The sequence below is a fragment of the Schistocerca gregaria genome, chromosome X (genome assembly GCF_023897955.1).
Source record: "Schistocerca gregaria isolate iqSchGreg1 chromosome X, iqSchGreg1.2, whole genome shotgun sequence".
Classification (NCBI taxonomy): Eukaryota; Metazoa; Arthropoda; class Insecta; order Orthoptera; family Acrididae; genus Schistocerca; species Schistocerca gregaria.
In genome coordinates this window covers 309,730,621-309,754,259 of record NC_064931.1, presented here as the reverse complement: position 1 = coordinate 309,754,259, position 23,639 = coordinate 309,730,621, and the positions used below count along the sequence as shown (strand labels likewise).

Genomic DNA, 23,639 nt, shown 5'->3' with positions numbered 1-23,639 from the left:
GACGCATTGTCAGAATGTATGCTGATTATGTTTCTACATGTTGCTGCAGTAATTCTTAGGTATGATGATTCTCACTCAGCTACAACTGGTTAGCAATTTTAGTGAAGTAAAATGTGACCAAGACATTGACTCTTATAATCTACTGCCTCCATAATTTGTATTAAGACTTTCCATTACAATATTTTTCCAATATCAATAACAAAAAAATTAAAGAAAAACAAAACAAAAGAGGTATAAGCTTTCCACGCAGACCAATACTTAATTTCCATGCCTGGGCTGCTTAATAAACTTTTATATTACCAACAATTTCAAAACATACTGTACTAAGTTCTCTCTTCCAGTACCATAATGTATATTCTTTCTTACATTACCTTCTCTGGAGTTTCATAATGCTCACTGCAAATGTGCAATAACTTCTGAATTTTCAGTACATTTCCAGTACCAGCATAGGCACATACTTCAATCATTGTATCCGCCATTGATTTAAAAGGCTCTGGAATAATTTCTAATGCTGCAACTATTGCCTCAATTGAGTCCTGGCGTCCTGTACAGGCAAGTAACAATGGCTATGAGAAACCAAGCATATAAAAGAATATATAAAACAAACAAAAAATCATTATCAGTCACAATTAGCTTACCATGTGGAACATTTACTATTCTTATTTACTACGCTAAATATCAGTTCTATTGCAATTACATAACAAATGTGGTATCATTATTCTAATCTATGAAATTGCTATAGAAAACTGCCCATTAATTCAATTGGAAAGCATGAAGTTCATCTTGCCTTTCAATCTGTCTCATACTCCCACTCCCATAGATTTAAGACAAGAGTACACGATTTAAAATTCTTGTATTGCTTTTATGTTCAACATCCCATTTCTTGGCTAATTCAAGTTTTAACAAACAAATTTGATCATTTCGAAGCATTCAGAGCTACGGAAGTTGACAATATTAGCTTGTAAATAATCAATGATTTCAGTGTCTTGCATGAGCTCAGTTTGTTGTTTAGGTGGGTTAGTCCTAAGGGTAGCTTCACATTTGGAATCTCCTCCCTGAATATACTGTTTTTTTTATGTTTCAGTGGTTACTTTCACTTATCATTCAAAAATAAATCATACTTTGTCAATCATGACATTCAATTTTCAAAGGAGATCATGAAGATGAGAATGGGACAGCAGTACAAGAATGAGCAGTGATGTGTGACCCGACCTCAATACATGGCACAAAATTACATGGATCTTTTAATACCGGCAGATGGAGGCGAGCTTACAATCACCACCTCATATTTGACAGCAGCAATATCAGCCAACAATGTGTAAAATCTGTCTGTTGCATAATACCCAACTCACAGCACAGATCAATAATGTGCCAATTATTGTGCCCCCAATTCGACCAATCAACCTCCTGCACAGAAGATTCATCAACAAACAGAAAACGCCAAGTGGCCAAGTCTTGGGCAAAAGTAACACAGTCATAACTGTGTATAATATGTATGATTTCAATACAAGAATAAAAATAAGTACATGAAACTGTAAAGATATAATCAAAAAGTAATTAGTTACACTTTCTTGGGCCAAGCGAAAAGTTCAGCTGATGCAGTCTCTGAGCGTGACTGTTGGTAAGGGGCATATGAGGTAAGCTGTGTAGTCCAGCTAAATATATTCTGAGCATTTAATGGATATGGATTACTTACAACATGCAGAGCTATTTAATCATCACATCATGAGCCAAAATGCCATTAACAAAATCAGTAATACACAATTTTGCATTAACACGAAAAATACAAAATGGTTAGTAAAATACTGACTTCCTATATGAAAGATCCTTGTACTGTAACACGAAGAATACAGTGGAGGGAGTCAGAATAAGGGATATACAGAGTATCTCCATCAACACATTACAATGAATGATGTATATAAGATGACACTGATTTCAGATGTTTCACTGGTAAGCAGTTAATGCAGTGAAACCGCTCTTTCACACTCTTCAGGGTACTTTAAAAAATGTTGTTAGTTACGTGAAAGAGTAAATAGTGGGAAATTACTTTTTAAGCACAAAACATTTCATGGCTACATTGGTAGTTCAAACATTTGACGATAAAATGCAGAATCAGAGTTCAAAAATTTTGCAGGAGTCGGAAAGTGATTACATTACATTACATTACATACATACATAGATACAAACAACATCAAACAGTAGACAAGAAGTATATCTAACTTCAGATTATAAAAGTTGCTACACTGTACATTAAAAATGATTTTCTGAGAAAAATATGTGTCATACAGGACAGCAGTTGGCAACAGATGATATTGACTAATTACAAAAGATGGCACACTCAATGACTGAATTACATTCTATAATCATCATCACAAAGTTAAATGTATATACATATGTAAATATGCAATGGTATAATGAAATATAAGTCTGCAGCGCATGATACAGAGCAGAATGTATAGTTAAATTTTAAATGGCCAGTCAAGTCCCATCTTAACCAACACCTCCAAAATTGGGGCATATTCTGAAAGAATACCACTTGATTAAATCTCCCTCTAAATCAAAGTTAATGCAATATTTTTTATGAAATAATATTACAACAATTCAATGTAGCCCATACTTTTCTCACAAAAGATGCCACATCGGCATAGAGAATTTGAAGAAGCCGATAAGAAAGTCATAAATTTATATCAGAAACGTAACAATGGAGTTTTTAATGTATGTGAATTCCAAAACTTACTTTGTGAAACATTTTTGTGGCATAATTTCAAATGTATACAAATTCTGTAAGCTTGTTATGGGAGGCTTCTGATCTAGCAAATGTGAAAAGAAAACAATGTTAACATTTTGCATGAGCTTTAAAAGAAACCAAGCGAGGTGCTGCGGGAGCAAGACACTGGAGTCACAATCATGAGGACCAAGGTTCAAATGCCCATATGGTCATCCAGACTTAGCCTTTTGCGGTTTCCCTAATTTGTTTATTGTATGCAAGGCCTATACCTTTTAAAAGGGCATATTCAAGATCACATTGACAGTAAGTTCATCGGGAACTTCAGTTCAATTCAAGAAAGGTGAGTAGTAAGCAGTCATCAGATCATTCAAGGAATCATTATGGCATTAGTTGTGAAGTAGTACAAAGAAACACCAAAAACTCTAAATGAAAGTTACGCCTACAGCATTAAGACTTGTTTCCCCATAAATACATTCAACACACTAATTACTGTGATCACTTATTACCTTTATGTGACTTCCAGACCAATAGTATACATAACATTCCCCCTTGAAACTTAAACGTAAAGCCATTTGTAGTAATAGCTGTACGAGTCAAATAAGCAAAAAATGTGAGAAAAAAATATACTTCATTCCTCAAACACGGGTCATACATAATAACTGTCAAACAAATGGAAGGAGAGTACCGCAATATATACATACAAGAGACAGAAGGAGTTATGTTTCAGTGACATGGACTCATGCTAATGTTTGATGAGGCACATGAACTGAAGATGAAATGAATGAAAAACAAATACTGCAGAAAAAAGTGTAATAAAAAATAAGAGTTCACATGCCATCAACACATACAGTAAATCAGAAAGCTACTGAACACCACCATAAAACAAAAAAGTCAAAGCATAATACATAATCAGATTAGATTATATACAAAGCTTGTTCCATAAAGCCATAGTGAAGAGCTCACTGACAATGTGAAGCATGCCAGAAAAGCAAAAATACGTAGTACGCATTTGCAAAAGAACATATATGCTATTTTTTCACCAACGGGCCCTAAGTGAGAAGGCCTTCAATTATGTGGACGAAGTCAATTTGCAATACAAACTTACAAATATTGCAATACTGTGTTGAAGCCGTGAAAAAGCCATGTATTACTTATAGCTAATAATAAGTACATCAACTGGTTCTGCTCAAAAATCATCAATGGATTAGGAGGAGTTGACAACCAATACTTCTTTAAGTCCCTCTTAAATTGTGCTTTATTAGTAGCTAAACTCGTTATGACTTTTTATAACACTGATGATGTATGCAACAGAGAATTACTATATTAACCCCTGTTAGTTGAATCGTATGGACATTCTATGCACCTGAAGCTGTGACTGTTGTCCTGAAACCTGGTTTTGCTCTCCTTTTGCTGAATAATAAAAATTATACAACTTCAGCGGATGTTATCAATCATGAATAACATGTACAACAGTTGTGGATATTCTACAAAGATAAACATGGGGAAAAATGAGTCGTACTAGAGGTACCCTATGCTATGTACTGCAAGTGCCTTGCAGAGTAGGGATGTAGATGCAGAATTATTGAGATAACAGTCTTCAAACAATGGCAGAAAGTTATCACCTAATGTGATGTATTTTTCAACCATGTCATGTGGACTGCAAACATTCTTCAGTTCATTTCTTTGAATAATTTCCTAAAATACTCAATTTTTCATGCACTAACTACCCTTCTGAACTCATATTTAGAAGATTTTTATCCTAGTCAATACAATTCACATGTAGTTCACACTTTTCTCTCAAGAGGTGCCACATAAGAACTGCACATAATGATCTGTGAGACTATTATCTGTTGATTTTGTAACATGATAGCATTATCTTTGACTGTCTTTTATGCGTTCATTGCACTTATTAGCTTCTAGATGCCATCCTCACTTACTTCTTTCTGTACAAACTGAATGTGATGATGTACGCTGTGCAAACATGGCAGCGAAAGGAGCTTCTGACCATTGGAGATGACACCACAGGATTCTCCAAAGTTGTATACACGACATATACATTTAAACATATGAAACACATATTGTAAATAAAATAAACTGTGACTGGCAACAGTAAACGTGTAGCTGATAATAAACGTGGTCTGGACTACAGGACTCTGTCAAAACTAAAACCATCCTGGGCCTTATCAAGACCCAAAGTGGAAATTTACTCAAACCCTGTATTAGGACAGTCAATGGCTGGCAGCATAAGTTTCGACAGGTACGGCTTGGCTCTGACTTTAAACAGGTGCATGGCTCCTGGGCAGCTGCTGAACATACTCTCCACATGGTCACACTCAATAGTAATGAAAGCTGATTACTGTGCATATGATCTGACCTTATTGATATTTGGCATCACGAGCTCGTGCCCCACAATGAGCAACGGCAGCTTCCCAGCTTCTATACACAAGCTGGATGTAGGATTGGTCCTACAAGCTTCAGTAGCTAACACATAACCTTGATTGATTGATTGACTGTTTGATATGGTTTATGAGACCAAACAGCGAGGTCATCAGTCCTGTGATTCCGAAGTGAATCACAGAAGAAAGAGGGTCTCCTAAAACTGGACAGATCCAGTCAGGGGAGTCAAATTATAAAATAATTAACATTAAACACACACAGTAAAGGCATAAAAGGTGAGACCAAATCCAAAAACTGCAAAAAAGGAGGGTGGTCATGGGGTCACAGACTGCAAAGACTACAAAAAAGTCTCAACCACAACCAACCTGCCCCTGCTCCAAGGCTACAGTACAACCTTATATCTGGAACTGAGGACCAGTTCAATCATTTGTGGACTGTCTGCTAATATTAAATTTAAGGAATCGAAAAGACTATACTTAACACAAAGGGCTGAAAGAAGAGGTCACTCCACCAATATGTGAGATATCGTCAGTCTGGCTCCACAACCACAATGTGTGTGTGTGTGTGTGTGTGTGTGTGTGTGTGTGTGTGTGTGTGTGTGCGCGTGGGGGGGGGGGGGGGGGGGTAGTTACATAGGAGGAAATATTGGGTGGCCCGGGTATAGCCAATGTGTAAACGGCATAAAACAGTGGACTCCTGAGAGGAGTGCAAGGAAGAGCACCTAACTGCAGTAGTCTCCTTGATTGTGCAGAGTTTATTATTATGAGCAGTAGTACTCCAGATGACATTCCACTTTTGAGCAAAAAGGGATTTGACGCAGATCCGCAGCTGGAATCATGAAAGGAAATAGGGGGTACATATCTGCTTCTCTAGCCCAACAGTCAGCTAGTTCATTCCCTGGGATGCCCACATGACTTGGGACCCAGAGAAGGATGACTGAACAGGGGGCATGTTTGGAAGGGCAGAGAGAATGTCATGGATACCAGAGACAAAAGGGTGACTAGAGTAGCATCGGTCAATAGCCTGCTGGCTGCTCATGGAGTCTGAACAAACTAAAACACTGTGGAGGGAGGCCTAAGAAACAAAAAGGAGGGCCCTGTAAATGGGTAGAAGCTCTGCTGTGAACACACTACATGATCCCAGTAATAAATGGTGTTTGAATCGAATAGGAGACATGAAAGTGTATCCCAACTTATCGAATGTCTTAGAGCCATCAGTGTAAAAGATGGTGGCACCCTGGAACTATGCAAGGATGGCACATACAAGATGCCAGAAAACCACAGAAGTGACAGAGATCTTAGGACCCCAAAACAGATTGGTCCTAATCTGTGGTCTAGGCAACATCAAAGGGAGGGGGGCGGGGAGGGTTATGGGAGGGTTAGGAGGGAGACATCCCTCGTTGGCAAAGAGCACAGGATATACACAAGATGGTCACAGAATTGGCGAATGGCGATTGCGTAAGAAACAAGGAAGTGGCTCCATCGGATGTGTAGAGGGGGAATCTCCCCTTCTGTGAGGAGACTATCAACAGGGCTAGTGCAAAAGTCACCAATAGCCCGACACACCCCACAATGATGGACAGGGTCAAGGAGTTTCAAAGTGGAAGGAGCTGCTGATCCATAAACCTGACTACCATAATTTAATCTGGACAAGACCAGAGCACGGTAAAGATGGGGAAGAGTCAGCACCCCCAAAATGTGTGGAGCAGGAGGTGGAGAGCATTAAGCTTCCGTATACATGTAGTCTTAAGGTGGCAAATGTGGGGCAGCCATGTCAGCTAGTTATCAAAAATAAGGCCCAAGAAACGGGACTGTGCTACAACATCGAGGAGCTGGTTGCCTAAATAAAGTTTTGGGTCAGGGTGTAGTGTGGGTCGACGACAAAAATACATACCCCGCATTTTGGAGGGAGAAAACTGGAAGCCATGGGCAGCGGCCCTCGCAGAGACCTGTAAGATGGCACCTCGGAGCTGGTGCTCAGCAGATGCTACTGAGAGGGAGCTGCACCAGCTGCAAAAATTGTTGCCGTACACTGCCGGGGTAACCAGAGACTCAACAGAGGTCACAAGCCCATTGATGGCAATGAGGGACAGTGTGACACTTAGCACAGAACCCTGTGGGATACCATTCTCCTGAATCTGAGGGGCGCTAAGTGAAGTGCCAACTCGAACCCGGAAGAGCCGACAAGATAAAAACTCACGGATAAAAATCAGAAGGGGACCACAGCAGCCCCAGTCATAGAGGGTAACTAAAATGTGATGGTGCCAAGCCATGTCATATGCCTTATGTAGTTCAAAGAAGAGCGTGACAAGGTGCCGGCAGTGAGTAAAAGCCTGTCATATGGCTGATTCCAATTGGAGTAAATGGTCAGTTGGAGATCGCCCTGCCCAGAAGCCACATTGATACGGGGACAACAGGCCTCGAGATTCGAGTACCCAACATAATCTGATGCTGACCATCCTTTCGGGCAATTTACAAAGTACATTTGGCAGGCTAATTCAGCGGTACCTGTCTAGAGATGTTGGGTTTTTCCTGGGCTTAAGGACGGGGATAACTACACTGTCTCGCCACTGTGATGGAGAAGCACTCGTGAGCCAAAGGTGGTTAAAGACCCTGTTGCCTCTGGGGAACATCCACGTGTTGGATCATCTGGTTGTGGATGGAATCCGGGCCTGGGGCTGAGTCTCGTGAAGAGCTAAGAGCCTGCACAAATTCCCATTCAGTGAAGGGTGCAGTACAGGGCTCAACGTGGTGCAGGATGAAACAGAGGTGGGTCTGCTCAACTCTGCATTTCTGCCGGAGAAAGATAGTACAGTAAGGGGAGGATGATGATGATGATGATGATGATGATGATGATGATGAAATCGCAAAGTGCGTTGCAAGGTGTTCTGCGAGGACCAATGGATCAGTGCACAGTGCACCTTGGAGGTTCAGATCCTGGACATTTGTTTGTCGCTGGCGACCGAGAAGGCTATGGAGCTTGGACTAAACCTGCGATGAAGAGGCATACATCCCCAGGGAGGAAACATAGTGATCCCAGCATTTTTTTATTCTGCTTAATAAGGTAACAAGCCTTAGCACCGAGACGCTTGAAAGTAAGGAGGTTGGTACTGATGGGTATAACTTAAATTGCTGCAGTGCCCATCAGTGGTCCTGGACAGCGACTGCGACGTCCTTGGTCCACCATGGTACCGGTCAATGACAAGGGGGACCCATGGCTAGGGGAACAGCAGTGCCAGCAGCATGAAGAATAGTGACAGAGATGCCTTGCATGACAACATCAATGGAATTCAAAAGGGAAGTGTCAAAGTGTACAGCAGACATATATAAAGGCCAATTGGCTCTGCAGAATGCCCAATGGGGGGGACCTGTCTGCCTGGTGGCTGCAGGAGAACAATAGAATCACCGGAAAGTGGACACTGTCACAAAGGTTATCATGGGGTGACCAATGTAGGGAAACCACACGGGCAGGGGAGGAGATCGTGAGATCAATAGCAGAGAAGGTGCCATGAGTGGCACTGAAGTGGGTAGGGGAACCATCATTGAGGAAACACAAATTGACGTCCATAATAAGATGGTCAATTAGGATACCCCTACCTGTTGAAGTGACACTCCCCCACAGTGGATGGAGGGCACTGAAATCCCCAAGGAGATGAAACAGGGAGGGGAGTTGCTGGATTAAGGTAGACACTGCAACATAAGGAAGTGGCCTACCTGGAGGGAGGTATACATTGCAAGTGGTGACTGCTGGAGTCGTTTGCACTCGAACCAATAATGCTTCCAAGTTGGTACGTAGGGGCATCCAGTCACTAATGACATCGGAGCAAACCAAAAGACAGACCCCACCAGATGCTACCCCAGGGTCGGCATGGTTCCGACAGAACACATGATAACCACGAAATGTTGGAGAGTGGCCAATACGGAAATGTGTTTCTTGAAGAACAAGACAGAATGCAGACTAGAAGGAGACAAGACATTGCAATTCTGGTAAGTGATGATAGCATCTGTTGCAATTCCACAGGATGATCATGTGATGAGAGTCCAAGGTAGACATGAAGAAGCTGAGGAGCTCAGGTCACTCGGTCGGTAACTGTAATCGACAAGCATGGGATGACATCCATAATTAACGTGTCAGACTCAGTTTGTGAGGAGGCAGATGGCACCTCTGGGAGCACCGGGGGCGCCTTGTCTTGGGATTTATGTTTCTTCTCCTCCTCCTCCTCCTCCTCCTCCTTCTCTCTCTCTCTCTCTCTCTCTCTCTCTCTCTCTCTCTCTCTCTCTCTCTCTCTCTCTCTCTCTCTCTCTCTTTGAGGAGCAGGAGGGCAAGGCGCAGGGGGAGTACAGGCTTCTGCAAGATCTGGAACCAAAAGAGAGCGGGTGACCTTGGAGCGCACAGATGGTGCGCCTTGTGGTCGAGTGGTGGTAAGAGTCTTCTGACCTGAGAGGTGCCGGGAAGAGGAGTCCCAGGAGGGAGCCCAAACACCAGCAGATGCCAAAGAAAGGGTGGGGGGACATCTCTTTGGCCAGGGTGGGGGAACAGCTTCCTGGCAGAAGGTCGTGTGTACTGCAGAGGAGGATGAGGGGAGAGAGCGATGGGGCTGGGGTAAGGATGAGGGGGAGGAGGAAATGAAGTAATAGAGGCAAAAGTTGAAGACATTGACACTGGATGGAGTCTCTCACACTTTTTGCAAACCTCAGCATAAGACAGGTGATCGAGGGACTTGTATTGTTGGATCTTCTTTCTCTCTTGTAAGCCTGGCAATCTGGTGAGCTAGGGCAGTGGTGGTCAGCACAATTGACACACATAAGTGGCAGAACACAGGGGCTTCCTTCATGGAACGATCAAAGGTATGAAGAGCTGCGTATTGGGTGTCAGAAGAAGCTCTGATCAACAGGGAGCTCAGCCGCATGGGCGCCACCCAGCCACAGAAAGCGGCATCTGGCACGGTGGCTGTTACTGCGTGTTCCGATGCTCCAAGAAGATAAGTAACCACTCCTTAGCATACGTCAGGAGGGGACAGCTCAGGTATTAGAAGTGTGATGCCTGTGTTGCAAGAGGGCCTAGCCATATGCATACATAACAGCCCCACCACATGGACTGGTTACAGGAATCCACACAGTAGACACTCGGGAGGGAGTTCTTCCCCATATGGCTCACACTAAAAACAGGAAATTTTGAAGTGGAGTTGAAACCTCAAGTGGGGATCTAAAAGCCAAAAAGGATGGAAGAACAGTCAAAAGGAGCAAAACTGCAAACAATACAGGAAACCAGATGGATAGCCAGGTCAACATAAATGAGAACACTGAGAGAGGGGGAGGAGGTGGCAACGTGGAAGGAGCAAGGGTAGGGAGGGAGGGCAGAGTGATGGAAATGCAGCCAGGGATGGAAAAATTGGCTGCAATAGCTTGGAGCCCCCTGTGCATCTCATGCACGAAAGAACTGTGAGCCCCCTGGGGGGGGGGGGGGGGGGGGCGTAACCTTCATAGATGCATTTAGTCGAGAATTTTAGTGTGCAGGTGGTGCTAACCCATACAATGGAACCATATAATCCAATCAGGACCAAACAAAACTCCTACACAACTGCAAGGGGCACAACCCATCTGCACCTCAGTTCTTCCCATTCAGACATTTTAAATATTTGGCACAGCTTCAGAGGTTCTGAACTTAATGTAAGGCATTCATATGATCTTCTTACCAAATATAAGGCCCAAAAATCTCAGTGATTCTTTAAAATCAAGAGTGGCCTCCCTTAGTTTTAAAAGTGATAGGTTAAACCCTTAATGTTGAACCATAGACCTTGTCATTGGTGGGAAAACTTGTGTGTGTCAGCGATACAGATAGCCATACTGTAGGTTCAACAACAATGGAGGGGTATCTGTTGAGAGGCCACACAGATATGTAGTTGCTGAGGAGTAGCGGCAGCCTTTTCAGTAGTTGCAGGGGTGACAGTCGGGATGATTGACTGATCTGGCCATGTAACATCAACCAAAACAGCCTTCCTGTGCTGGTACTGCGAACAGCTGAAAGCAAGGGGAAACTATAGCTGTAATTTTTCCCAGGGGCATGCAGCTTTACTGTGTGGTTAAATGATCATAGGATCCTCTCTAGAGGTAAAATAGACCTCCATTCACTTCTGCGGTTGGGGGCTGCTCAGGACGACGCCGTCATCAGGAGAAATAAAACTGTCGTTCCACGGATCGGAATGTGGGATGTCAGATCAATTAATTGGGAAAGCATGTTAAAAAATTTAAAAAGGGAAATGGATAGGTTAAGGTTAGATATAGTGGGAGTTAGTGAAGTTCAGTGGCAGGAGGAACAGGACCTCTGGTCAGTTAAATACAGGTTTATAAATACAAAGTCAAATAGGGGTAATGCAGGAGTAGGTTTAATAATGAATAAAAAAAATAGGATCACAGGGAAACTACTACGAACAGCTTAGTTAACGCATTATTGTAGCCAAGATAGGCACAAAGCTCAGACCCATAATAATAATAATACAGATAAAGAGATTGAAGAAATATACGATGAGATAAAAGATGTTATTCAGATAGTTAAGGAAGACAAAAATTTAATAGTCATGGGGGAGTACAATTCAATAGTAGGAAAAGGAACAGAAGAGAAAATAGTAGGAGAATATGAACTGTGGGAAAGGGATAAAAGAGGAAGCCACCTTGTAGAATTTTACACAGAGCACAATTTAATCACTTCATTTAAGAATCATGAAAGAAGGTCGTATATGTGGAGGACACCTGGATGGTAAGACAGAAATTTCGGAACCAGATTTTAAATTGTAAGACATTTCCAGGGGCATATATGGACCCTGACCACAATTTTTTTGTTATGAACTGCAGATTAAAACTGAAGAAACTACAAATTGGTAGGAAACTAAGGAGATGAGACCTGGTTAAACTGAAATAAGCAGAGGATGCAGAGAGTTTCAAAGGGAGCATTAGGGGACAATTGACAATTACTGCAGAAGGAATACAACAGAAGAAGAAAGGGAAGCTTAGAGAGATTAAATAGTGAAGGCAGCACAGGATCAAGTAGGGAAAAAGACGAGGGCTAGCAGAAATGCTTGGGTAACACAAGAGATACTGAATTTAATTGATGAAAGGAGTAAATATAAAAATGCAGCAAATGAACCAGGCGAAAGGGAACACAAATATCTAAAAAATGAGACTGCCAGGAAGTGCAAAATAGCTAAGCACGAATGGCTAGTGGAAAATGTAAGAATTTAGAAGCATTTATCATTATGGGAAAGATAGATGCCACCTACAGGAAAATTAGAGAGACCTTTGGAGAAGACAGAACCACATGTATGAATATCGAGAGCTCAGGTGGAAAACTAGTCCTAAGCAAAGAAGGGAAAGCAGAAAGGTGGAAGGAACATATACAGGGTCCTTGCAAGGGAGATGTACTTGAGAGCAATATTATGGAAATAGAAGAGGACACGGATGAAGATGAGATAGGAGATAGGATACTGCATGAAGAATTTGACAGAGTACTGAAAGACCTAAATCGAAACAACGTCCCAGGAATATACAACATTCCATTAGAATAACTGATAGCCTTGGGAGAACAAGCCAGAACAAAACTCTTCCATCTGGCAAGCAAGATGTATGGTACAGGCGAAATACCCTCCAACTTCAAGAAGAATATAATAATTCCAATTCCACATAAATCACATGCTGACAGGTGTGAAAATTACCAAACTATCAGTTTAATAAGTCACAGTTGCAAAACACTAAAATGAATGGAGAAACTGGTAGACTCCGATCTTGGGGAAGATCAGTTTGGATTCAGGAGAAATGTAGGAACACGCAAATCAACACTAACCCTACGACTTCTCACAGAAGGTAGATTAAGAAAAGGTAAATCTATGTATATAGCATTTGTAGAATTAGACAAAGCCATTGACAATGTTGACTGGAATACTCTTTTTCAAATTCTAAAGGTGGCAGTGGTAAAAGGCTATTTACAGCTTGTACAGAAACCAGATGGCAGTTATAAGAGTTGGGGGGCACGAAAGGGAAGCAGTGGTTGAGAAGGGAGTGAGACAGGGTTGTAGCCTATCCCCAATGTTATTCAATCTGTATATTGAGCAAGCAGTAAAGGACGCAAAAGAAAAATTTGGAGTAGGAATTAAAGTCCAGGGAGAAGAAATAAAAACTTTGAGGTTTGCCAATGACGCTATAATTCTGTCACAGACAACAAATGACTTGGAAGAGCAGTTGAATGGAAAGGACAATGTCTTGAAAGGAGGATACACGATGAACGTCAGCAAAAGCAAAACAAGGATAATTTAATGTAGTTGAATTAAATCAGGTGATGCTAAGGGAATTAGATTAGGAAGTGCAACACTTAAATTGGAAGATGAGTTTTGCTATTTGGGCAGCAAAATAACTGATGATGATACAGATACCGAAACAGTAGGACCTCCCACTCACATACTGAAAAAAAAAGAAGTAGAGAGGATATAAAATGTATACTGGCAATGGCAAGAAAAGTATTTCTGAAGAAGAGAAATCTGTTAATATTGAGTATAGATTTAAGTATCAGGAAGTTTCTGCTGAAAGTATTTGTATGGAGTGTAGCCATGTATGGATGTGAAACATGGACGATAAATAGTTTAGACGAAAAGAGGGCAGAAGCCTTTGAAATGTGGTGCTACAGAAGAATCATGTATGGATGTGAAACATGGACGATAAAACAATAAATAGTTTAGACAAGAAGAGAATAGAAGCTTTTGAAATGTTGTGCTACAGAAGAATGCTCAAGATCAGATGGGTAGAGCACATAACTAATGAGGAGGCAGTGAATAGAATTGGGGAGAAAAGAAATTTGTGGCACAACCTGACTAGAAGATGCGTTTGGTGGTTAGAACACACTCTCAGACATCAAGGGACCGCCTGTTTAGTACTGGAGGGACATGTGATGGGTAAAAATCACAGAGGGAGACAAAGAGATGAATATGGTAAGCATGTTAACAAGTCTTCAGACTGAAGACCGCAACAGAACACAGGTTAAAACGACAACGATGATTGGCAAACTGAACACACACAGTTTTTCCAAATGCAAGGCTAAAACTCGTTTTCTCTGCCAATACCCCTAGCCTCTTAAGTGACAATTCTAGTTGACAAGTTAAATTCGTGAATAGGTTTCTTACAGATTGATCCCTAGAACCCCTTTCATCTAAATTATCTCATTAGCCTGCAGTTATGCTTTAGATTATTTCTACATCTACACAGCTAGTCTGTAAATCACACGTAAGTGCCTGGCAGAGGTTCATCGAACCACCTTCACAATAATTTTTTATTATTCCACTCTAGAACAGCAATCGGGAAAAACGAAAACCTATATGTTTCTGTGCAAGCTCTGATTTCCCATGTTTTATTATGAGTTCCGACTTCCCTTATTTTATCAGGATTATAACTTGTCCCTATGATGGTCGGCGTCAACAAAATGTTTTCACATTTAGAGGAGAATGTTGGTCATCGAAATTTTGGAAAAAGACCCCGTTGCAATGAGAAATGCCTTTGCTTTAATTAGTAGGTATTTAGTTGAATTTATGGCCTTTATATTTGATTGATTTATCATGTAACCGAATTTTAATGGATTCCTTTTAGCATTCATGTGGATGACCTCACACTTTTCATTATTTAAGGTCAATTGCCAATTTTCATACCATACAGATACCTTATCTAATTCATTTTGTAATTGGCTTTGATCTTCTGATGACTTTACTAGATGATAGATAACAGTATCATCTGCAAACAACCTATGATTGCTGCTCAGACTCTCCTAAATCGTTTATATAGATAAGAAACAGCAGAGGGCCTGTAACATTACCTTGGTGAATTCCAGAAATCACTTCCTTCTGTTTTACTCGACGACTTTCCGTCAATTACCATGAACTGTGACCTGTGTGACAGGAAATTATGAATCCAGTTCCAGTGTAAAAACCCTTCTGGAAATCTAGAAATACAGAATCAATTTCAATTCCCTTGTTGATAGCACTCAACACATTGTGTGAGTAAAGAGCTAGGTGTGTTTCCCAAGAATGTTGTTTTCTACATCCATGTTGACTGTGTGTCAAGAGACTATTCTCCTCTACGTAATTCATACTGTTCGAACACAATATAAGTTCCAGAATCCTGTTGCAATCATTGTTAATGATATTGGCCTGTAATTTAGTGGATTATTCCTATTTCCTTTCTTGAATATTGGTGTGGCCTGTGCAACTTTCATCAAGTGAGTGGTTGTATATGATTTTCAAGTATAGAGCTATTGCATCAGCATTTTCTGAAAGGAACTTAAGTGGTGTACAATCTAGACTGGAAGACTTGCTTTTATTAAGTGATTTAAGTTGCTTCACTACTCCGAGAATATCTACTTCTAAGTTACTCTTGTTGGTGGCTGTTATTGATTCAAATTCTGGCATATTTACTTCATCTCTCAATCTACTTCACCAGCAACTATTTTATTAATCATCTAAACATGAGAAATACTTGACTAAAAATGGTTTCATTTCCATGTTTGCTTCCGATAGTATAGAAGTAATATTGAAAGTTGAAACATGCAAAAATGGTAAAATTAATTGAAATTAATGAAATCAACACCGTATTATACAGGGCAGTGATAAACAGTCTGAAAAGGTTCTAAGGGTGTTGGTGTGGAGGTTGTGCTGAGAAACAGTTGTTGAGAAAAAAAAATCGATACACTGCAAAGTTTCAGAGTTACTTAGCATTGCTTGTGCAAATTCAAGCTGCCCACCAGAGGCAGTGTTGTCAAATATGTTCTTCGTTTGGTTTCCTCAAATAGAAGAAACATTGGTTAGCTCACTAGCTTAAAATTATCACTTTTGAAAAAGGCACATTTTAACTGGTAATAAGCATTTCAACAAGCGGTAACTCACGGGCCCACAGATGTCTGTGCATTACTGCATTTTAGTGCAAGCAAGTGCTTGAATTTGCACATGCTATGATCTGATTAACTAACTTCAGTTCTAAGTAACTATGAAACGGAGAAATGTATTGAATTTGTTTCTTAACAATTATTTCTCAACACAGCCTCCCCTGCGACACCCTTACAAGCTTTACAGGCTGTTTCCAATCACCCTGTATATACTACAGTCTTGATTTTATATAGTACTTCTATAACGATAAAGGTCGTGTTAATAAGTTTGACTGTATGATCGAAAAACTAAAAATGATATAATACAGCAAAACCAGTAGAAATTTGTTAAAACGGGAACAGGGAAATGTTAAAGAATTGAATCGAAATTTGCGTTTCGATGTTCATAGGACAATTTATGAAGAAGGACTACCAAAACATGCAGCGAGTTAATGGAGTGAGACAAACATAATTATCACCAAGATTATAGAGAGCAGCTACTACTTTGAGATAGCAGCTCTTAAAATTGTTGAAGTGGAATTTTCTAACACAATTTGAAGACTAACTTCTTCTTTATAATGACAATACAATAAGAAAATATACCTGTAATATACTGAGGGTCATGAGTGAAGACAATAGTGTAGATAAAATCTAAAAAACTATTATATGTAATAATTTGACTATTATTAGAATTTTAAACTGAATCACATTGCTTATGATTTTCTCAGATTGACTCACAGAACCAAGTAAAATATTGTATGTGCATACAAGAAGGCCACTGTCTAAAGATAATTGGTAATGTACAAATATTATAGAATTCTGTGTGTCAGTAGAATTAACTTTTAATTTGAAGTACAAAGGTATTCTGAAAAGCGAAGCCTCCATATTTTCTATTTTGGTCTCAACATTGTTTGAGGTATTACATGTCATGCATATAGCTTGGTCTACTTGCCTACGTCACTAACCCAAGTGGCAACACACTGTCGCTAAGGGCTTTGAATTGTAGTGTGTAACATGGCAGTGTGTAATGTAACTATGTCGGTGAGTAAGTTCATCCACACATGAACCACCCTCTCCTTCAGCATGACAATGCCAGACAACATACGAGCGCTTCAACATCTGCAGTAATACGGTGCCTTGGGTTCAATGTCATCAATCATCCTCCATACAGTACCAACTTGGTCCCATCTGATTTTCATCTCTGTTTCCAAAACTTAATGAACATCTTCGAGCACTTCACTATGATAGTGATGATGCGGTGCAAGAAGAGGTGAGGTTGTGGCTCTGTCAACAAGACAAAACAGTCTACAGTGACGGTATTAACAAACTGGTCTCTCATTGGGAGAAATGTGTTGGTTGCCACGGTGAATATGTTCAGAAATAAATATGTAGAGATGAAATACATAGATGCAGACTGTTAATAAAGGTTGTATTATTTAAAAACCATTACTATTCAGCACACCTCCATAAAAATTCTGAGATTCAAGTAAACCTTTTTTTCCCCCCTTTAATGAAGAGTAATAGATTGACTAATTTCTATATTATTAATAAATGTGCTTGCTTTACAACAGCAAATAACTAATATTCAACTCCTTTATTTGAGTGGAAAGTTGAAGTGAACTGCTGAACTGTTTATATATATTTTGTGTGTGGGAGAGCACTGTTGTGTTCTCCCCTACAATTACAACTGAAGTCGAACGACAGTAGACTGATGTTATGAACATAAAGTATTTGATTATTTTTTTCCCTTAAGCAGACTTCTTTTGCACAGTATAGTCTGGCTGTGTGAGACAAGTAATTCCATATTTACTCGAATATAAGACAACCCCTTTTCTTCAAGGAGATACTTTGAAAAAAAGAAATGATTTTTAACATATTCTGAATAATCAGAATTACAAACTGTTTCACTGACAAAGTTTCTGCCTAAAGAGTTAACATTATATGTCTCCTAAACTTATACCATTTATAGACTGTTTACATTCTGACAATAGGAGGAGAAATAGAAAACAGAAATAAATGGTTTGCAGTAATTTTTTCTTCACTTCCTCCTTTGCTTTCTACCTAAGCCAGTCATGGGTGTTACTATTTTTAATCATTGTTGTCGTCGTTATCATCATCATGGTTGGGGGGGGGGGGGGGGGACACCTAATGAACTTTCTTTCAACTACATTGTATTGTCCATGGTTTTGATTATGGTGGTACCTGAGAACACAGCTGTATTTTCTGAATAAATGGCGGATTTTGCATACATACAGTCTTGAAAATTTGACAGTATTTTTATTTGCCTCTCTACTTCCAAACATGTAATCTGCCTGCTGCTCTCTCAGTAGCTACATTGAACCAGTAGCTGCAAAACTCACTTTTATTCCCATCATGCCCCCCTGTGAACACTGACAACATTGCTGCATGAAACATGTTAGGATGCCACTGACTGTTATCTAGACTTTCACCGTCTCCTGCATAAATATATACTATTGTTGAGGATTTGTCCACTTTTACAGTCAATTCAGTTCTGACTACAAATGAAAAGGCAGCTGATGCAGAAAAAGGTTTAGTTGTGATCTCTTTTTATCATTACTACAAAAATAGTCAAGTTTTATCTTTTGCTAATGTATAATAGATGGAAGAGACATAATGAATAAACCAATGATAAAACACATTTTAGTTTTCACATGAGAGGGTAACATTTGTTAACTGTATACTAAGTTGCTATTCTGGGTTACAAATGTTGCTCAATGTGATGACTATCTGCATCTATGACAGCCTTGAACCACATTAGAGATATCAATTCACAATCGTTTGCAGTGCTTTTTGAATGGTCGGCCATGAAATTTTCAGCTGTTGTGACACAGTTCGTGCACTGCTTAAAGATCGCACAGTGCATCCAGCATTCTCAGTCATGGCAACAGTCACATCTTCAACAATTTGTGGCACAATTGCAGTTGGCCTCTTCCAAGAACAGTTCCCAAATAACCAATTGATTCAAACTTCTGAACCACGTTCTTCAACACCAGTGCAAAAAAGAGGACCTCTCGGTACTCCTTTAATACATTGATACTCGCGAAGAGCAGTAGTGCTATTGCTGTAATTCTGATAAAACAGCTTTACGAATAAAGCCCTGCTAACTTTGTCCAGACTCATGTTGACTGCAACTGTAATGAACACTAATGATTGAGGCTTGTGTTTCAACTCTATGTTTCCACACCAGTACTGGCGCATAATGGTAAGTCTACACTATTAACAACACAAATCCTGAAGCACACAGTTTAAATATCATTCTTATGAAGTTGGGTACCCACATGGTAAATAGTTTCCCATCTACACTGGTTCAAGTAGCAAAAGTTTAACTATAACCACCCTTTAGTTTAATCTGTGAATGCAAGATAACATTGGATTTTTTTAATGATGAATCTGGGAAAAACCTCATCTTACAATTGAGCAAATAAGGTGATGTAAGGCCTGGCAGTTTTCATGCAGTAGACTTGTGCGTACATGTGCGTAAACTGGCTCTGTCTTGGAATTCTGATTACTGCTGGTGTCAGTATATGCGTGCCACAGGGCACCTCCACACATACAGTTGAGTCATCGGCCACCCACATGCAGTACCGCTGTTTTCAACTATTGTGGTTCAGACGTGGAATAACAGTCTTTCTTGGCTCGCAATGGAATCTCGATAAGCCAATAATCATCCAGTGCTAGGGTGACAGACACTGTTATGAGAGGTCAGCATAGCAATTGCGTTATTGTAACCATTTTTAACCATTTTCATGGAATATATTGGTGAAGGTTACTTATTCGGTCTTCGCATATTTTTGTACCTCATGGACCCAATGCCTACATATCCTGACAAATGGCACAGAGGGTCATCAGCTGAGGACAAATCCCCATTACACTAATTGGATCACATTGCACATCTGTGATCAGACATACGACAAATTTGCACAGATAAACACATCAATACTATTTACGACATTAATCGATTTTACCGAAATTATTGCAAGATTTTAACGATTACTAAGGGGCAAAATTTATATCATTTTTCTAATTAATAATTTCTTAGTGCTGGAGCTGTGATGCTGAACTGCTTCTACTGTAATATTAAGCTTTCAAATTGTTATTGTTTATAGCCTGTAGTGAACAGTCAATACTTACAGTTAAAGAGAATCTAATTCAACTTGAATATGAAGGCAGGGTCTGTCAACAACAGCTGTAAATACATTAACACACACATGTACAAAATGCTCCCAGGCCTAAAACGCGAGTAATTTTTATTATTCAAATTTTATGAAAAGTCCATCTTTTTGTCAATCGCCTTTCAGCAGATGCGATAACAACTGACCAGCTCCTACCAGAACAGGCCAAATTGTTGTCAGCAAGACCACATTGCCAATAAGATCACTTCGCAGGATCACCTGACTAGTGAGACGGAGGGCTCTCGGAGCCATGACAGAAAAACATCTCTTTCCATGCTGCCACATAGAGCATATGCTAAATGGCTTAGCTTCTTTACCTTGGCATTCTCTTTCTTCTCTGAGATGTGTCTGGCTTTATCTTCTCTTGTCCCCCTGCCAATCCTCACCATTTATCCCCATAAGCAAATAAATCAATGTGGTTTCTTCTTCTGAACTTGAGTACTGTGTATTAATTACAAGCCCACAGCACTTTCCAATTCAGACTATATCCCTGAGGGAGTGTGAATATAATTAAGGAGTGTGTTGACTTAGTTTTGTTTTGTTTTTTTTTTTTGTCTGGCAAAGGGAGAGGTCACAAGATATCAGCATTTCTGAAAATGAAGCAACAAAATAAAAATAGATATGTAATATTAGCTTCAGGGTAGACTTACCTAAATGACAAAGTCCTAACCCGAGAGGAAGAAATTTGGCATAGCTTTCAGTAAGTTCTGCCTCAGGTCTTTCCATTATTAGCTGCATAAGTGTCTCAGTAACTTCAGCATTACACGAGCCCACAGATATCAACCCACAAGCTAAAGCTGCCATGGCAAGAACCTCAAGGCTCGATCTTGGATCACTGAACACAGGATACAGAAGAGTTAAAACTGCCTCTCTATTGGAACCAGCATATGCCAATCCAAGCCCTGAAACAAGTTAACAGCTTTAAATCAATTATTTTCATAACACACTATTAAAATTATGTAAAAATTACATTATTTTATCATTCGCTATTACATTAGCAAATTTCATCAAAGTTGTTGATATTAAGAAGATACTTTTATTGCAATGAATTTTAATTGGCACACAACAAATATTAGTGTTCAAAATCAAAACAGAGTGGTTTCCCTGCTTGGGTGAGCTTAAATTTGATGCACCTTTCTGAAGATTCTTTGCACGCAATTAAAAAAATTACCAAAAGTATAAGAAACAACAGTAACTCCATATGTTAATAGAATTTCTGTCTCTACAGTCAGTTACATTATATGTAGAAAGTACAGTATATATATTTTTAAACAAGATCGACCCAGATTTGAAAATTAATACATGGAAGATAGTCACAATACCAATTTATACAAAGAGAAATGTGTGGGAAAAGGCATAAAATTGAACTAATCGCTGAAAGACTATGTTCTGCAGAACCATCATTAACAAGAATCTTTAGGAAAACAAAATAAGTCAACAAGTACAATAAAACAGTGTGGAAATTGGTATGAAGCAGAGTTTGCGTGTTTAATCATAGACATTAGTAGTCTGCTTATACCATGGATATGATGGTTAGGTATTTACAAATCATGACACTAAAATTTATGGATTAATACAAGGAACTCTAAATGGATGAGTTTCCTTTCAAATTTTACACTGAATATGTTGCGAAACTGCTCCACATTTCTGTTTGCTGTTTAGGGCTGATCACTCCTACTACTGGTAAGCCACCTGTGTTCACAAAAGTGTTCATTCTGTAGAACTTTAGACTTGCATCACTAATTTCACTTTGCTTTACAATACTAAATCATATTTTATGCTCAGATATGATTTTCCTTGGGCTCTTTTTCGTAGAAAACACGGATTGGAGTAGTAACATGTGAAACAAAGATCTCCTGGGCAGAAGCTTATGTTCAAATATGGAACTTATTTGTACTCATGAATATGAAATTAAATTATCACAGTGAAATATGACAGTTTACATGTGACATGTTATGATAGAGAAAGGAGCCTGTGATCACTATTTACAGTGTCACAAGTTACTCAAAAATCATAACACAACACACACATGTAAATCCAACTGATAATGGAGGTTTAATCCTTCAAAATGCGTTTCAAATAAAACTAAGCAGTGACTGGTAACAGTGAACTTTTTGTTTCATTTGGTATCAATAACAGTCACGATAAAGCATTTGAAGCGAAACACTTATTATTGTTATGCTGAAAAAAATGGTAGGATTGAAAAAGGCTCAACACATACACTATGTGATCAAAAGTGTCTGGACACCCTCAAAAACATACGTTTTTCATATTAGATGCATTGTGCTACCACCTATTGCCAGGTACTCCATGTAAGCAACCTCAGTTGTCATTAGACATGTGAGAGAGCAGAATGGGGTGCTCCGCGGAGTTCACAGACTTCAAACATGGTCAGGTGATTGGGTGTCACACTACTGTACATGAGATTTTCAAACTCCTAAACATCCCTACGTCCACTGTTTCCGATGTGATAGTGAAGTGGAAACGTGAAGGGACACGTACACGACATAAGCGTAAAGGCCGACCTCATCTGTTGACTGACATGAGACTGCCGACAGTTAAAGAGGGTCGTAATGTATAATACGCAGACATCTATCCACACCATCACACAGGAATTCCGAACTGAATCATGACCCACTGCAAGTACTATGACAGTTAGGCAGGAGGTGAGAAAACTTGGATTTCATGGTCGAGCGGCTGCTCATAAGCCACACATCACACGGTAAATGCCAAACGACACGTTGCTTGGTGTAAGGAGTGTAAACATTGGATGATTGAACATTGGAAAAACTATATGTGGAGTGACGAATCCTGGTACACAATGTGGCAATACAATGGCAGGGTGTAGGTATAGCGAATGCCCGGTGAACGTCGTCTGCCAGCGTGTGTAGTGCCAACAGTAAATGTTGGAGGTGGTGGTGCTATGGTGTGGTCATGTTTTCCATGGATGGGGCTTGCACCCCTTGTTGTTTTGCATGGCACTATCACACCACAGGCCTACATTGATGTTTTAAGCATCTTCTTGCTTTCCACTGTTGAAGAGCAATTTGGGGATGGTGATTGCAACTTTCAACATGATCGAGCACCAGTTCATAACGGCCTGTGGCACAATGGTTACACGGCAATAACATCCCTGTAATGGACTGGCCGGCACAGAGTACTGACCTGAATCCTATAGAACACCTTTGGGATGTTTTGGAACACCAACTTCATGCCAGGCCTCACCAAATGGCACTGATACTTCTCCTCAGTGCATCACTCCGTGAAGAATGGACTGCCATTCCCCAAGAAACCTTCCAGCACCCATTTGAACATATGCCTGCGGGAGTGGAAGCTATCATCAAGACTAAAGGTGGGCCAATACCATATTGAATTCCAGCATTACCGATGGAGGGCACCACAAACTTGTAAGTCATTTTCAGCCAGGT

At 39.9% G+C, this 23,639-nt stretch overlaps 1 protein-coding gene across 2 annotated transcripts in view; it reads right to left on the bottom strand.

The window, feature by feature from the left end:
• The window catches only part of LOC126297566 (26S proteasome non-ATPase regulatory subunit 2), a 116,997-nt gene that overhangs the window by 36,266 nt on the left and 57,092 nt on the right, over positions 1-23,639 (bottom strand). For both annotated transcript variants that reach the window (XM_049988506.1, XM_049988507.1), the window contains exons 10-11: positions 20,862-21,113; positions 372-544 (exon numbers count right to left, since the gene is read on the bottom strand). In XM_049988506.1, coding sequence (XP_049844463.1) covers positions 372-544; positions 20,862-21,113 — 425 coding nt within the window. The remainder of the gene's footprint in view (positions 1-371; positions 545-20,861; positions 21,114-23,639) is intronic.